The sequence below is a fragment of the Lissotriton vulgaris genome, chromosome 12, assembly GCF_964263255.1.
Source record: "Lissotriton vulgaris chromosome 12, aLisVul1.2, whole genome shotgun sequence".
In the NCBI taxonomy this organism is placed as follows: domain Eukaryota; kingdom Metazoa; phylum Chordata; class Amphibia; order Caudata; family Salamandridae; genus Lissotriton; species Lissotriton vulgaris.
Genome location: NC_141700.1, coordinates 53,737,143 through 53,755,446, shown reverse-complemented (window position 1 = coordinate 53,755,446; position 18,304 = coordinate 53,737,143). Strand labels below are relative to the sequence as shown.

At 45.6% G+C, this 18,304-nt stretch overlaps 1 protein-coding gene across 8 annotated transcripts in view; it reads right to left on the bottom strand.

Annotated features, from left to right (window-relative positions):
* PTPRS (protein tyrosine phosphatase receptor type S) overlaps positions 1-18,304 on the bottom strand; it is a 521,512-nt gene that overhangs the window by 181,502 nt on the left and 321,706 nt on the right. For all 8 annotated transcript variants that reach the window (XM_086947045.1, XM_086947049.1, XM_086947044.1 and 5 more), the window contains exon 4: positions 9,522-9,663. In XM_086947045.1, coding sequence (XP_086803171.1) covers positions 9,522-9,663 — 142 coding nt within the window. The remainder of the gene's footprint in view (positions 1-9,521; positions 9,664-18,304) is intronic.

Here is an 18,304-nt window from a genome sequence, read left to right as displayed (position 1 = left end):
CAATTTCCTGGAACTCAGGGCTGTTCACTTGGCACTGAAGGCCTTTCTTCCGTCCTTCCAGACCAACTCTCTGCTTGTACAGACGGACAATACCACCACGATGTATTACCTCAACAAGCAGGGGGGCTCGAGATCGCGCACTCTGTCACAGGAGGCGCAGACGATCTGGCACTGGCTCCTAGCCAGAGGACTGACGATAACGGCCACCCATCTACCAGGTGTGCAGAATGTTCAGGCAGACGCACTGAGCAGACTGGTTCAGGAAAACCACGAATGGGTCATAAACGACGAAGTACTAGGAGAAGTCTTCGCAAGGTGGGGAACTCCAGACGTAGATTTGTTCGCCACTGCCGAAAACAGCAAGTGCAGAAACTTCGCCTCCAGGTACTTCCAGCAAGGGACGCTGGGGAATGCGTTATGGATCGACTGGACGAACAGCTTTCTGTACGCCTTTCCTCCCATTCCCCTGATTCCGGCGGTGCTCATCAAGCTGGCCCGGTCCAGGGCTCGGATGATACTCATCGCCCCGGAGTGGCCCAGGCAGTGGTGGTTCACGGACCTACTTCACCGGTCTCTCCTTCCTCACATTCGGTTGCCGTGCAGGCCGGACCTTCTCACGAAGTTCGGGGGACGGATGTTACACCCCAACCTCTCGTCTTTGAGTTTGGCGGCATGGCTCCTGAGATAGTGCAATATGGCCATCTGAATCTACCCGATGATTGCATGGACATACTGAAGGAGTCTAAGAGGCCTTCCACTCGGACTTCATATGCTTACAAGTGGAAGAGGTTTTGTATCTGGTGCCAGTCTAAGAACCATGATCCTACGACCTGTAAGGAAGATGTCATCCTTCCTTACCTTTTACATTTGGCGCAGTCTGGCCTTAATGTGCATTCCATTAAGGTTCATCTGGCTGCATTGACTGCCTACAGGAAATGCCCTTCACAGACTTCCTTTTTCCAGATCCCTGTGATCAAAGATTTTCTGGAAGGATTGAAGAAAGTATTCCCTCCTGTCAGGCTTCCCTCGCCTTCATGGGAATTGAATGTGGTGCTGTCCAGATTGATGAAGGAGCCTTTTGAACCTATTCATAAGGCCTTGTTGCAGCACCTGTCCTGGAAGGCGGCGTTCCTCGTGGCCATTACATCGGCCCGCAGGGTGAGTGAAATTTAGGCGTTGTGTTGTAATGAACCTTATACTGTATTTCATGCTGCTAAGGTTGTTATGCGTACTCACCCTAAATTTCTTCCCAAGGTTATTTCTGATTTTCATGTCAACCAGACTATAACTTTGCCTAAGTTTTTTCAGAACCCTTCATCCCCAGCGGAGAGGTCTCTCCATTCCCTGGATGTTAGGAGGGTGTTGAAATTTTATCTGGATAAAACCAAAGATATTCGTAGGTCTGACCAGTTGTTCATCAATTATGGATCGGTCAGGACGGGTCTTGCGACCTCCAAGCAGTCCATCTCTAGGTGGATTGTGTCCTGCATACAATTGTGTTACCAAAAGGCTAATAAGACCTTAGGAGGTAAGCCTAAGGCTCATTCCACCAGGGGCAAAGCTGCCACGACGGCTCTGCTCCGTAACGTGCCGATTGCTGAGATCTGCAAGGCAGCCACTTGGAAGTCGGTTCATACCTTTGCTAAGCATTACTGCCTGGATACTGACGCCAGGGCAGACGCTCAGGTTGGGCAGGCTTCGCTGCGGAATTTGTTCGCACAGTAGTGGCGTTATGTGTTTATTCTCCACCGCCGCTTTGGTGTGGGGATGGGCTTGCCATTCTATTCACTAGATTATGACTATACACAGAGATCCCCTACTACAGAAGGAGTAGTTTCTGTCCTGTAACTCCAGTTCTGTAGTAGGGGTATCTCTGTTATAGTCATAAGCGCCCACCCTCCTCCCCGGTGGAGATATTTCATCATGTAAAGAATGCGACAGGTCTGGCGTGCTTCGCCTTCAAAAAGAACTGAAAGTAGAGGGACCTGCTATGCATTCTGGGATACTGGGAGAAGTTCTGGAAAGTTCTCTTAAAGGCACAGTATCCTATTTAAGCCACATAATGGCAGCCTATGGGGTTTGTCTGTCCCTACCTTCCTCTCTATCATTCCAGAGTCTGTGACTGGGGGAGGCAAGTTTCTCTATGGTAGAAACTGGCAGGCTGTGTTGTGTGTGGTGTTTTTTGGTGGAATTTCTAGTTGAAGTACTGGACAGTGTAGCCTGTGGATATAGGCTGCATTATTTGTCTTTAAATTCTCTCTTAAGTGTCTTTGCAGTTTCTGCATTATTTTGACAACTTAAGAGATTATTTTTGATTGCCGGGGTCCACGCACATGGGCGGGACTATTCACTAGATTATGACTATAACAGAGATACCCCTACTACAGAACTGGAGTTACAGGACAGAAACTACTCCTTATTACCCATGTTGAAATGTCATAAACGAATCCCAGGCTGCTCTGGCAGCGCTCTCACAGAGCCTGTCAGTGCTGGGCTGGAAAGCCTGGAGCACAGCTTCTAAAATAAAAGTAAATAAAGGCTCAGCGAGTGGTGGTGGAGGGCAACAGGGGGCCATTTTTTTTTCTTTTACATTTGGCGCAGGGAGGGGAGGCCATATTATGATTGGCTCCACCATTATTCCTTTGCCTCAACCCAGCAGTTATAAGCAGTGGCCAAAGATTTTAGGCCCATAAACAACATAAAGTGAGAGAAGGGTAACTGAGTTACGGAGATGTTTTCCACTTCGGGGATCTGAGTGACATCGCAGACAACTCATGCTTCACTCTCATTATCTATTTCATGCGACTCAGAACCATGAGCTGTAAAAAAAACATCCCAGTAAAAAAACATCCCTGCTGAGACTCAGACAAGGTTCCCCAGCTTCGAGGTCGGCCGATCTAGCCATTATGCCACATCTACTGTAGTCATAATTGGCTGTAAGCAACAGATCGCTGTATGCACACCTCTAGGCTCCCTGCAGTGCATACCTCAGCTTGAAAGCTGTATACCTGGCCACAACCCGCCATCTCAAAAGCACATGGCCACCTTCTCTTCTACATTCACCTCAGAGCAGCTGCAAACAAATTGGCTTCTACATAGCTTTGATTTAATGGGCACCACCTGGCGTGCTATGTGTTTAGCTAATGATGCCACTCAATAGAACTATCTCAATGGTGAGGCGAAGGATAACCGTGCACACCTGTGGAGTGAGAAAATGGCAACTCCCCTTGGCACATTCACCCATATGAAACAAAGACCATCAGACCCTGACTGGATTGGACATAATTTATTCTTCTTCTTACTAAATAGGAAGAGCTTCTTAGTTATACATGGACAGACTGATCCTAGGTAGGACTAGCCAAACCCAAATACACCAGACTGACTGATCCTAGGTAAATGTAAAATGTGTGTGTCTGTAAAGCGCACTGCTACCCGGAGGCGTCCTAGCGCTATAGACCGCTGGGGAACCCGTCCTGGCTTTCCCTGTGAGATGTTCCCTCCTGGGTATCTCCAAGGTGAAACCAGGCATCTCCGGCGTTTGTGGGGGGCCGTTGTGGAGATGAGGTAAGCTAATGCCCACAGTTGCCGAGCATGATCCCTGGTTAGAGTAGGCAGAGAATTATCGAGTCCGCTGACCCTGGTTCACGACCCTGCCACGTCGGGGATTGAACCCTGGTCCCGGGCCGTCCTCTGCTTCCGGGTCTGCCACCTCTAACCAGTGAGCCACACCACTCCACACTAGTAGGGCTGCCAAACCCAAATACACCGGACGGACTTATCCTAGGTAGGACTAGTCAACTCCAAATACACCGGACTGACTGATCCTAGGTAGGACTGCCAAACCCAAATACACCGGACGGACTGATCCTAGGTAGGACTAGCCAAACACAAATACACCTGACTGACTGATCCTATGTAGGGCTGCCAAACCCAAATACACAGGACTGACTGATCCTAGGTAGGACTAGCTAAACCCAAATACACCGGACAGACTGGTCCTAGGTAGGACTAGCCAAACCCAAATACATCGGACTGACTGATCCTAGGTAGGGATGCCAAACCCAAATACACTGGACTGACTGATCCTAGGTAGGACTAGCCATGCCCAAATACACCGGACTGACTGATCCTAGGTAGGACTAGCCAATCCCAAATACACCGGACAGACTGATCCTAGGTAGGGCTGCCAAACCCAAATACACTGGACTGACTGATCCTAGGTAGGACTAGCCATGCCCAAATACACCAGACTGACTGATCCTAGGTAGGACTAGCTAAACCCAAATACAGCGACTAGCCAAACCCAAATACAAAGGACGGACTGATCCTAGGTAGGACTAGCCAAACCCAAATACGCTGGACAGACTGTTCCTAGGTAGGACTAGCCAAACCCAAATACCCCGGCAGGACTGATCCTAGGTAGGACTAGCCAAACCCAAGTACACCGGACTGACTCATCCTAGGTAGGACTAGCCAAACCCAAATACACCGGACTGACTGATCCTAGGTAGGGCTGCCAAACCCAAATACACCGGACTGACTGATCCTAGGTAGGACTAGCCAAACCCAAATACACCGGACTGACTGATCCTAGGTAGGGCTGCCAAACCTAAATACACAGGACTGACTGATCCTAGGTAGGACTAGCTTAATCCAAATACACCAGATTGACTGATCCTAGGTAGGGCTGCCAAACCCAAATACAGGGGACGGACTGATCCTATGTAGGACTAGCCAAACCCAAATACACCGGACTGACTGATCCTAGGTAGGACTAGCCATGCCCAAATACACCGGACTGATCCTAGGTAGGGCTGCCAAACCCAAATACAGCGGACTGACTGATCCTGTACATACATACATTTACATCCTAGGTAGGACTAGCCAAACCCAAGTACACCGGACTGACTGATCCTAGGTAAGACTAGCCAAACCCAAATACACCGGACTGACATATCCGAGGTAGGGCTGCCAAACATAAATACACAGGACTGACTGATCCTAGGTAGGACTAGCTAAATCCAAATACACCGGATTGACTGATCCTAGGTAGGGCTGCCAAACCCAAATACGCCAGACGGACTGATCCAAGGTAAGACTAGCCAAACCCAATGAAACCAGATCATCCTGGCTTTCTTGGCTGAGCATCCCAGAACGTTAAGGAAAAGGGTCCCCAGAGTCTAAGAGCGCTGCAGTGACATACAGTTGGTATATAGACCCTATATAAACAAAGATAAAGTGACAAAGTGCTTTGGGAGAGACCGAGAGGGCAGACAATGACTTGAAAGAAAAGAGAAGAGAAGAGAAGAGAAGAGAAGAGAAGAGAAGAGAAGAGAAGAGAGAAAGTCTAACAGAAAATGACAAGAGGAGGGATGGGCTGGCTGGCAGAGACTGGGGAAAAGGATTGTGGGATACGCTGACTGGCGATCAGAGATGGCAGACCGTGACTAGTGGTGGGCTACCCGATGCTTTCAAAGGCGTAACAAGCTTCAGGCACATCAGTTATTCAAAGGTAGGTCCCACCTCCTCCGGTCTCATCTATGAGCAGTAGTCGGTCATCAGCTTCTGCAGTCTCATTGGTTGCCGATGACATCATGCATGACTCTTGAGTCTGCTCTACCACGTGCGCCCACCTGCCTGCATCAGGCTTCCCGTTTTAATTCAGTAACCCAGGAGTGTGCATGTGGGTGGGTGCATCACAGGAGTCTGCATATATTACCAGGGTACCTAATTAGGAACAAATGTTAATGTTCCATCGCAATGCCAAGTATTCCTCGGTGTTTAATTAAAAGAACGGTAGTGTGGGACGTGGCTGGTGCGCAGCCACTCTGCAAAGAAGCCCTGCGTCTGGCTTAAGACTAGAAGCAGGGACACTGTAGATTCTTTTTTTCGTCTGGTCATAAGATTTTCAGGACACAATTTTGGGAAGACACACTTTAAAGAAAGAAATAAATGCAAAAAATTATAATTCTCGTATTCTGGAACATGTAAAAGACAAGTGACAAGGTGAAAAAATGGTGCAGTGCTCAGCAAAATACAAAACCACCAAATACATGAATTTATGTCTTAAAATACCTTTGACCCCATACAGAGAAAATAATGTAAAAATGGCATTAAATGGGGGAAAAGAAATCCAGAGAATGTATTTCAATTAGGCTACCCAACTATTAGGCTCACAGCCACTTGCACAATGTTGATGTTTCCACCCAGTCGTGTGAATCTGCAGGTCGTCATCCGGACCAGTATTTAATTAAAATCATCTGCTTGGAATGTAATCGAACGTTAGTAGAGCTACATGTACTTAAAAGTAGGAAACCAAAAATGCTGATGGACAAAGTCACAATGCAGAAAGTTTGGGGGGTTAGAAGAAGTTGGCAGAGGATAAGTAGATATACTAAGTTCCCCCATATGCCAGTATCGATAGCAGCCACTGCCGCTGTCCGCGCTCTGTTACAAAGCTGTCAATATCACTTTGCCTGCACATTCTACTCTCCCTCAACTGTAGAGTAACCTACATATCCTATCATTCCCAATCGAGACAGTCATCAGTGCACCCTATCCTCCCCCATCCATAGCATACCCTGATCATCCAATGGTTCATCATAGGCAGCATAAACACCTGCCCGTAGGGTAAACTATCAATCCTACCCTGCCATATTGCTCGACCTATCTGCTCACCTTACATCTCTGCAAGCAAAATGAAAGTAGCCCATCATACATTTCCCCATCTATAGGTGAATCTGCCCATTCTACACCTGGGTATCCATAGGTTAATACACCCATGCTCTTCCTGTTCATCCAATGAGTAGCCTGCACACCCTACACTTTATCATCCATACGGCAATCTGCACACCCTACACATTTGCATCCTTATGGTAACCTGCCGCTCAGGGCCTCCGAATCCAAAGCGTAATCAGCCCAGTCTTTCAATATCTACTTTTAAATGTGCAAGTTTTTTTTTTTTTGCTTTAGTAGAAAAGTTTATTGATTGGAGGGAATTTTCTGGAAACAAGGAGTCCAGCATAGAGCTGTGATATATCTCCCTTAAGCTGAGGAAAGAGTTTTTTTAAGGATATCCAGGCCATTTTGCAAAATAGCTGTGCTAAAGCCAGAATGGGATCGTATGCTATATGTGAATGTTTGTGTTGGTATATAAAAGTCAGACATATTGCCTTTGTCAGTGCTCATCAGGTATGAAGGTCTGGAGCAGTATAAAGCCACCATAAGTGTATGACAAAGAATTGAATGGGCGATCACTCAATGGACTTTTGAGATGTGAAATAGTCTCTCGTGGTTTGCAAAAACAGCACTCCATAGAGGTGGAATGGTGCATCGGTTAGCCAATAAAATGAGTTGAGAGGAATACCCCTCTGAGTGCAGACCACCCCAACTCATTTTAAAGAACCGATAACAAAAGGCCTTGCGGACAGTAGTGTTGTGAAGCCACACAAAGCCGCCAGACTAGTCATGGCTTGGATTTCAAAAGGACAGACATTCGAGCAGTTTTTTATTCGGTCTGTTTTACTTTAAAACAGAATTATTTTAGGGAAACAAATCAGTAACGGTGAGACGCCAATATTTTCTTGCCGAGTTTCTGAAATGATTATTATACATCCTTCACGCTACCAATAAACGGATAATACATTTCGTATTTGTGTCTGATTGCAGACAGTGCATTGATAACAGCACTTTTAGGAAAATCTCAGAAAGGCAAATGCAATGCAGTTTATCTGCATGTGCTTAATGAGGGTCGTAGAAATTAGGTGCAAGGCCGTGCAGCTCCCTGTATGTTGTTTGTAAACAGAATACTAACATACAGAAACGTGTGCTTTGTAGAAAGCAATGTCTTTTTGTAACATGGACGAATAATTACAAAAAAGCATAGAGTGTGGCAACCCATAAGTACTGATATTTGAGGGTTCAGAAGTCATGGAGGGGAGTTTCACACTTCTGCTGTCAGTTAACAACTTAAAGGTTTTTGAGGTCCTTTGGTGCCAGAAACTACCAGTTAATTTGTGGGGCATGAAGGGTGGTGGAGATGCTATTTTCCTGTAGTGTATGATTCTTCTTATCTAAATCTATGTCTGAATTTTTTGGCAAGGACAGCACCGGTCACAAGTCGAACATATGAATTGGGCCCTTTGAATACACTTCCTTCTTTTTAAGTTTTCAACCTCGTGAACATCAAACTTGTGACTCCAACGGTTGGGACAGATTTTGCAAGCTGCTCTGAAAATAAAATCTGAGGACACCAAGCAGAAGGAGGGAGGGCTTGATAGATGAGCTGGGACAGAGGAAAGGGCGAGAATTTGCAAAGAATCTGGGAAAGGGGGTTGGGGGGGGGGGGGTTCACCTGGAAGGCTCACTGCTGGACACAAGATGGACCCTACCCTAGTTCTGCCCACAGGAGCAAGGCGTTTGCCAAGTCCCCAGATGTCCATGTAGACCAGCCAGCCTCAGATTTGGGAGTGGCAGTTTTGTACTCTATAATTCAGTTAGACATTCACAATAAATCACAGTGTTGTCTGGGAGGGTTGGTTAAGGCTTGGATGTCTCTGTCCTGGGAACGGGCCACAAGCAGCCGCTTTTCTTCAGGTCATGGGCACTATCACTGCAAAGTTTGAGTTAGTCACTGCCACCGGCAATGAGAAGGCGCCAGGTCGGAAATATATAGACCACAAAGTTTGTGGGCAGCAGTGGTTAGTTTGTAAAAATATAAGTGCTAGGGGCTCTCACCAGGAGACCACTGCAGCTTGCAACACACATTGCCCCCGCCAGTGCTGCCAATGAGAGTAAAAAGACAGCTACTAACCATCACACTGCTACAAGTGTGACAAGTCCGACTATTCCAGACTCCCAAAGTTACAAGACTGACGTGGGTGGCAGACAGTAGTCATTTTTTTAATCAATATTGAATTAATAATTAACTTTTGTTGTGGTCATCTCTAAATTAGCCAGACAGTGCCACCTTGAGGCCGACTGTCACAAGCCCCGGTGTTGACAATTAAGGACCAGTGCCGAGCACCAGAAACCACCATCTCAAATTATGCACTGGTGGGCAGGCTTCTTGGATCTCAGATTAATTTGGTTTTATTTATTTATTTATTAATGACATTAAATAAAGCGCGAACAATTGCCCGTGGGCGTCTCGGCGCCGTTACTTCTGCAAATTTCTCCACTACTAGCTTCTGGCCATTACTGGTTAAACAACCACGTTTTCAGTTTTTTTCGAAATGACATGAGAGAGGGGCTGGTCCTAATGGACTGGGGGAGTGTGCCACACTGTTAGTACATCGAACAGTGCGCGAAAGGCTAGATGGCGCCTATTGTGCAGGATACTGCCCTTGTACATGGACAGTGCCTGAGGGATGTGCCACCAGCAGGCTCGTGAGACACTGCCTGGTTTGGTCATATGACCCATTATCCTTCCCCACGCCCACCCTGCCACCAACTAGATGAACCATCAGGCCCTGAAGAGCGCTTTGTATTTATGGGAAGATGATACAAGATGGCGCCGGTACCTCGGAGGACGCTGAGCTTGGCGCTGACTGAGATCTCGCCATGGGGGTTCTGGGCCACGCACTCGTACAGGTTCTCGTCTCGCGGGGTCCGCAGGGGCTGTATTCTTAAGACTGCACCAGCGCTCTCATCGAACTCGATGGTCTGAAAAAGAGAATGGGATAAGATTGTGCGGGGGAAGACTCAAGAGGGATGGAAGGAAATATACAGGGGAAAGAAAGGCAAGGTAAGAGGGCGAGAGGACAGAAAGGAAGAGAGGGCAGTTGTGTAGTGGGAAAAGGAGACAAGTAAATATGGCAGAGAGAGAGGGAGTTTGCGAACAAAGGAAGGGTGATAGTGGAAGATAGAGGAAAGGGGGTGAGAAGGGGAGATGGAGAAGAAAAGTTATGTACAAAGAGGCGATAAAGAAATCATTAGGGTGGGAAAGATAAAAGGGAAGAAAGACAGGAAAAAATGACAGGAAGAGGTGGTTAGTAAGATTAAAATTAAAATGGAGCCAGAGAGAAAATGGAAAAAACAAAAGAGGAAAAGAAGAAATGGAGACGGGAAAGAAAGGGATGAGGAAGAATATAGTGACGAAATGAGAAGGGGCATGGGAGAGAAAGAAGAAGAACGAAAAACAATGAGGGGGGGAAGGTGACAGGTACAGGAAATGACGAAGCAAGTAAAAGGAGAGATGGTAAGAATATGGGGACGAAGGCCGAGACAGTGTCAAGTGAACATCAGATAAGGAGAGGGAGAGTGTAAGAGCGGGAGGTTGGGTGGAAGAGAAAGTGAGAGAAGAAGAAGGGTAAAGAACGACAGAGGGAAGGCAGAGAGCGAGAGAGAAACCAAGATTGAAAGAGATAAAAAGGAAAGGGGAAGAGGGGACACAATTATAGGAGAGGGGAAAGTAAGGTTACAAGGAATGGGATAAAGTGATGGAGACAGGAGTTTGCAAGGAAAGGATAAAACACACGGATTACAATATGAAGACATTGGGTTATCACTGCATTGATCTTACATTCACCCCCACACACACACACACACACACACAGACAAAGAGTAGATTATAACAGCCTTATCCACCCCAAATCTAACCAGTAGTTGTACTGTCCACCAACAGCATGCTAGGTGGCAGAACTGTGCCACAAAGAGTACTAGTTCACCTACTCCACCCCGTGAGCAGCAGTTTTAACGCCATCCTGTCAGAAAGTCTTTCCCGCCCACACCTTCTTGTGCCCTCCCCCGAAACCCCACCTCCCTGTCCTCGGTCTCCAAGAATGCGCTCTTGCCACTCTTTTGCCGCCTGTGCCATTCCCAGTGGCGTAGCAAGGTCAGGTGGTACCCGGTGCGGAAAATTTCTTGTCACCCCTGGCTTGACAAAATGGCAAAAATATGTGTTTAAAACACATATTTTTTGCCATTTTGTCACCTCCCCTCAGTGATGACACCCGGGGCGGTCCGCACCCACCTTCCTATGCCACTGGCCATTTCCCTTGGTGCAGGACAGTCTCTTCTTTGCCATCCTTGGCACTCTCTCCCATGCCAACAACACTGCCCCTTATGATCCTTGCCACCCTCTCCTTTGTCCCTCACTCGCTTCTCTGTCTCTGCGTCATTTTCTGCCTCGTCGCTGCCAGTTTCGGCCCTGTCCCTCTCTTGCCATGAATTCTCGGATTTCTTCCTCCCGGTCCATAGCAGACTTTCCCATGCCACCCGCTCCCCATTTCTGCCGTGCCTCTCTCTCTCTTTCCCTGCCACATCCTCCTTTGCGACCCACTGCTGGAATGTGGCCTACACCATCCTTGTTGTCTCAGCCCTGTCCGCCCCGCCACACACACAATCTGTGTCCTACACTTCCCTCTCCATCACTGGCCCCAACTCCTGGTGGTGTCCCACCCACCATCCACCAACCATTTCCGCACCCTCTTCTGTCGCCAGCTCCCGTTCTGCTTTGTATCCTCCCTCACCAGGGATGTACTGCCTGTGTCCCACCGTATTCCTGCCCTTGCCACCCGTACCCTGTCTCGTGGGTCCCTTTCTTTCCCATTCCTAAGTGGTACCCTCTGTCCCTTGCCACAGTATCCTGGCCTTTGCCGCAACTTCTACCATCTGGGTTTACATTCTCACTCTCAAAGCCCACATTTTCAACACTGGGGCCAAGCACTACTTGTCATTCAAGCACTTGGGTTTCCAATGCAATAGGTCTCGCATTTACGAGAGTTTGAGTTATTGGCATTGTAAATGACAATGCCTTTTATTTATGTGTTGTTTTTAAAACAGATAAACAAAAGGTATTGTCATTTACAATTCAAATAGCTTAAACTCTCGCAAATGCGAGACCTATTATTGCATTGGAAATGTGTTCATGCTATAAAAACATTTTTGAAAGCGTTGCGGGAGAGGCATGTCAGGCAGGACAAAGCTATTTGAGAAAATAGTGCTCGCAGACTGTAATTAAAGCCTACCGAATAACAACACATGTAACAGAGGGTGTTGCCATGGAAGGCTACAAAATGAGACAAGGTGGTACTAAGGAGGGTCTATTTATTAACCAAGAACAACAAGAGAGAAAGGGTTTAGATGTACACTCTCACACCCCTTATCTTACTATCTGTAAACAACAGAAGAGTGACAACACAATAAAAGACAACTTTGTGGGAAAAACAAAGTGTCTAGAAAAGAGAGAAAGTGGAAAACTCCAAGGGGAGGGACAACACAATAGAGATTTTTAAGAACCCTCACTCACCAACCTAGTGGTGACATGCTTCATCACTGGGTTCCCACTGAAAAGACCTAATGTCTTTCCAGTGTGCTTCAACGCCTGTTTACAGCGGAGCTGGTTTTGTGTGTGTTGAGGGTGTTTTTAGAGAAGCCAAATTAAGCTAAGTGAGTGCAAAGGAATAGAAAAAATTTAAAAGTGCAAGCACGTGACTTTCAAATATTTTATTACTTGTCCGGTCTGCACTGGTTAAAAACAAAAGTGAATGGACCATAGGTGTGGCCTTAATTATGATAGACCCCTAGTCCATATAGGTGAATTTGGTCGACATGTTTCTGCTTTTAACGAGCCCGAGTCGCTCAGCTTTCTTCAGGACCTTAATAGTGTGATCCTCCGGTGGTGTACACGCCCTAAGGTGCACCCTGCCGTGAGGAAAAAGTGTAAAAAATATTGGAAAAATTCTCTTATTCCAAAAAAGTATATTTATACTTGGGGCTATAAAGCCGCATATAACTCACGTAGCAATTTTGCTGGAGTCATGTACCTGTGGGGAAGGAAAATTTCGTAATTAGAAAGAGATATATATCCCCAAATAGATACATTATTGTAAATAGGAAAAAACTGTTGTGTCCCATCACCCTAAGCAAAAAGAAACACCCATCTAATGGATTACTCATGATAAGTGTTATATAGCTTAAGTAGCATTATAATAGCAGGTAAAGGGTATTATTCCAAGCTCTACCAACATATAAGCATTTACTGTGTTCCAAGTATTATGCAACAGCATATTTGCAATTCTGAAATTGCATAGAAGGGACTGAATGTGGGATGTCTTCATGGCTCAAGAGACAACAACAAAGCCCAACAATTCACTATTTGACGGTGAATAGAATAGAAATACAAGTGCCTGCAATTCATCAAACAGCACTAACCACATCTTATGCTGAAAACGGAGTAATCATGCACTCCGTGGTTCAAAGGGTTACAAACCACATTAACAATATCACAAAGTAGGACAAAGGATCTCGCTTCAAACTCACAGGAGGTATGTCGATATGGGACCTCATGGGCACATAACGCGGTGTGAGGTAATCTTCACGCTGCAATCTGTGCAGACGGGAAGAAAAACAAACCGGAATGCATTGGTTGTCAGCCCCTTAAAAAGCGTGTAGGAAAATAAAACGCGTAGGGTCAAGGGAACGTTTTCTGAATATAAACGTCCTACCAGGAATACCTGGTTACTTACTTTACTGCAAGCGGCTCCCCTCTTTGCACCTAGTCAAGCACCACCGCGGCCCGGACTGAACGCCGAGATGTCGGTGTTCTTGTTACTTGTTCCTTCCTGGTTGTACCACGTGACTGCGGTGGTCACGTGGTATTGCCAGCCAGGCTACCGGATTCTTAAAGGAGACGTGTGCAGTTCCTAACGTGAGCCGTCTCAGATGTGTATTTACCAAATTAATTCAGAAGTATTTAAAAATGGGGAAGTTAATTATGGACCGAGACAATGGCAGAGTCTCGGATTTCATTATCTAATACTTGCAGTAAAGTTTGGCCTGGGACAGCTGATTCCAGCGTTATATATTCTTATTTATGAGGGGCTTTCAATGAATGGAGACCAAGTATCAACTTTCAGAAGGTGTTACATGTAGCGTGACCATCCATCAGACAAAACATTTTCATCCACAATAGGTTGATATTATGTATGTTGGACAAATCAATCCGAACTGATCTAGCCTTCGGAGCAAAGTGTATGTTCCATAGTCACTATTGCTAAATTAGGATGTGTTAAAATACATTAGGGTGCAGATATAATAGGCTTTAATCTGAGTGTACTTTAACAGAGCCATAGGATCTTCATGTATTTTTCAGGATCCTTCATAATCAGTAAAGCTGTATTATGATTTTGAAGTCCTTATATGTACAGATCTTATCATTGTTCTGTATAGGAATTTACGATGATAAATTCCAAAACTCATATTTCTCATTGCTGTTACTTGAGGGGCCCATACAGTAGTCTTTTGGTGAGGTACTCATCGTCGTAGGACCAGTCCCCAGGGAATGTCATCATTGAGGCCTGCGCGGTGGGTAGATAATCGATGGATCCACCGTTGCTCCTTTTCGAAAAGGATCTTCTCATCACCCAGGACCTGTTCCAAGACAGTCCACCGCATGTCGTTCGGTGTATGATACTTTTCTATGAAATGGGCGGTCAGCTTGGTGGTACTCCGTTTGCATCGAATAGTACTGCGATGTTCACAGATTCTGAGTCTCACACGTCTTGTGGTCATACCAACGTAATTTAGGCCGCATGTGCAAGTGATTAAGTATACGACATTGCTGGTATTACAGTTGGTATGACTGCGTTGTTCCCATTGCTTGCCTGGTTCCAAGTTCAAATATTTGGTATGGGTGGTTAAATGGCAGATGCTACAATCGCCACATGGAAAATGCCCCTTCACAGGTGGCAATCTCCAAGAGGATAGTATGGTAGGTTCCTGTTTGTTCTGTATCGTCTTGGGACGAGTATGGACTAAAGAGTCCTTTAGACTGGTGGCTCTTTTGTAGGAAAAGAGGGGTTTTTCCCAGTTAAGTTGGTTACTCGTCACAATCCTCCAATTCTTTTGGATGCTACGACTCACTACATTGGAGAGGCTGTTATACGTGGTTACACACGTTAGAGGGATTTCCTCGTTGTTCTTTGGGTATGTCTCCAGTAGTGCATCCCTGTTCTGATTAGTCGCCCTCTTCTGACTTTTTTTCAGTATTTTCCTCGGGTAACCTCTGTTTAATAACTTTCCTGTCAGGTCTTCAGCTTGTTTTTTGTAGGTGTTCAATTCACTGCAATTACGCCTCAGGCGAAGATACTGCCCGTAGGGGAGATTCTCCCTTAAAGGGCGAGGGTGAAAGCTGCTGAACAACAAGAGGTTATTCTTGGATGTTGGCTTGTAGTAGGTTTGGGTCTTGAGGAGATGTTCATTTTTATTGATCGTAATGTCTAAGAAAGTTACACTTTCTCTGGCATACTCAGATGTAAACCTCAAATGTTGATCACAAGTATTCAGCCAAATGAGGAAGGGTTGTAAAGAGGCTTCATCTCCTTGCCAAAGCATCAGAACATCATCGATGTAGCGTTGCCATAGAACGATGTTATTGGAAAAAGGATTGGTGGGCGTCAGAATGTGTTTTTTCTCAAAACTGTATACGTAGAGTCCCGCCACCGAAGGGGCAAAAGTACTGCCCATAGATGTCCCGGTTATTTGCAGGAAAATTTGTTTTTCATATTCGAAATAATTCCTTTTTAAGGCAAGGGTGGCGCAGTCCACCACAAATCCTCTTGGGACTGTGAAGTCCCAGGGAGCCTGATCAAGAGCATCTGCCAGTACCTTGATGGTATCATCCTGTGGTATACAGGTATAAAGGCTCTCAATGTCCATGGTGACTAGGAGTATGGGTTCATTGGGTAACTCAACAGTCTTAAGTAAGACTAGAAGGCTTTTGGTATCTTTGATGTAAGTCTCAGTGGATTGGATCAGAGGCTTTAAGAAGAAATCGCAATACTGCGACAGGGGTTCCAATAGTGAACCAATCCCCGAAACAATAGGGCGTCCAGGTGGAGGTTGGACATTTTTGTGTGTTTTTGGCAGAGTATAGAAATATGGTACTCTGCCAGGGGATGATGTTAGAAAGTCAGCTTCTTGCTTCGAAATCCAACCATCGTACTCAGCTTGAGAGACTAACTCGAGGATCTCATCCCTCAGGTTGTCAGTTGGGTCTTCATTTAGAACAACATAGTTATTTGCATTACTCAGTAGCCGTTTGCATTCAATGTCATAGGCTTGTTTATCCTGCAGCACTATTCCCCCGCCCTTGTCCGCACTTTTAATCACTATATTATCATTTCCTTTCAATGACTGTATAGCTTGATATTCAATTGCTCTCAGGTTTTTATAAACAGGCGGACAGGAGAGTGCTTCAACTTCATTTAGAACTGCCTGCTCGAAAGCTAGAACTTCAGGGGGTACAAGATGAGCGGGTGGTGTAAAATTGGATTTGGGTCTGAATGGTGTATCGTTTTTGGTCACTTCACTGGGTTCATTATCCTTACTTTTTTCAAAAAAACTTTTGAGTCTCAATTTTCTAAAAAACTCATGGAGCTCACTTAGTAACTTGAACTTGTCAAAGCTAGGGGTAGGGATAAACCCAAGGCCTTTTTCCAAAACCGCTTGTTCAGCGTCATTCAAAGTATAGGAAGATAGGTTTGTAACTAGGCTCATTTGTTGCTCGGGCCTGCTCTCTGTTCCCCTGTCTTGCTCCGGGTGTTGTCCCCTACTGCCTCCGACTGGTCCCAGTGAACCTGATTCTGACCTTTGCGTTTCCCCCTGCCTCGCCGGCCCTGGTCTAAAAAAGGCTGACGATATGTGTTGTGTTGAAAGGGTGGTGGAGCAAAATGTGGATTCCACCCCATCATTGGTGGTGTCGGGGCTGGGAAAGGGGTATTCTGATAGGGTACCAGGCCTGGGTGTGGAAAATATTGTGGCCATCCCTGATATGTGGGAGTTATTTGGTTGCCACGTCCACGTCCTCGTCCTCTCCCTCTATTCCCTCTTCTGGTATTATCCCCACTAGAGCCACTTGTATTCGAATCCGCTGAGGAATCAGAACTATAGTCCGTAGTTGTAGGTTGGACATAATCTGGGCTTGAGTACGGGTAGACCCGTGTGTAAGACCAACGTTTCAAGTCTTTCTGAAGTTTCTGGGCTTTGGACTGTGCTAAATTCTCTTTATATTCATTTTGTTCTTTATTTAACTCTTCTAGTTTCTTTTTAAAGCCTGTTAGTGTTGCTTTAAACTGTGCTTCAGTTGTTTGAATTTCTAATAGAAGAGTTTCCGAGAGACGTGACTATGGAACATACACTTTGCTCCGAAGGCTAGATCAGTTCGGATTGATTTGTCCAACATACATAATATCAACCTATTGTGGATGAAAATGTTTTGTCTGATGGATGGTCACGCTACATGTAACACCTTCTGAAAGTTGATACTTGGTCTCCATTCATTGAAAGCCCCTCATAAATAAGAATATATAACGCTGGAATCAGCTGTCCCAGGCCAAACTTTACTGCAAGTATTAGATAATGAAATCCGAGACTCTGCCATTGTCTCGGTCCATAATTAACTTCCCCATTTTTAAATACTTCTGAATTAATTTGGTAAATACACATCTGAGACGGCTCACGTTAGGAACTGCACACGTCTCCTTTAAGAATCCGGTAGCCTGGCTGGCAATACCACGTGACCACCGCAGTCACGTGGTACAACCAGGAAGGAACAAGTAACAAGAACACCGACATCTCGGCGTTCAGTCCGGGCCGCGGTGGTGCTTGACTAGGTGCAAAGAGGGGAGCCGCTTGCAGTAAAGTAAGTAACCAGGTATTCCTGGTAGGACGTTTATATTCAGAAAACGTTCCCTTGACCCTACGCGTTTTATTTTCCTACACGCTTTTTAAGGGGCTGACAACCAATGCATTCCGGTTTGTTTTTCTTCCCGTCTGCACAGATTGCAGCGTGAAGATTACCTCACATCGCGTTATGTGCCCATGAGGTCCCATATCGACATACCTCCTGTGAGTTTGAAGCGAGATCCTTTGTCCTACTTTGTGATATTGTTAATGTGGTTTGTAACCCTTTGAACCACGGAGTGCATGATTACTCCGTTTTCAGCATAAGATGTGGTTAGTGCTGTTTGATGAATTGCAGGCACTTGTATTTCTATTCTATTCACCGTCAAATAGTGAATTGTTGGGCTTTGTTGTTGTCTCTTGAGCCATGAAGACATCCCACATTCAGTCCCTTCTATGCAATTTCAGAATTGCAAATATGCTGTTGCATAATACTTGGAACACAGTAAATGCTTATATGTTGGTAGAGCTTGGAATAATACCCTTTACCTGCTATTATAATGCTACTTAAGCTATATAACACTTATCATGAGTAATCCATTAGATGGGTGTTTCTTTTTGCTTAGGGTGATGGGACACAACAGTTTTTTCCTATTTACAATAATGTATCTATTTGGGG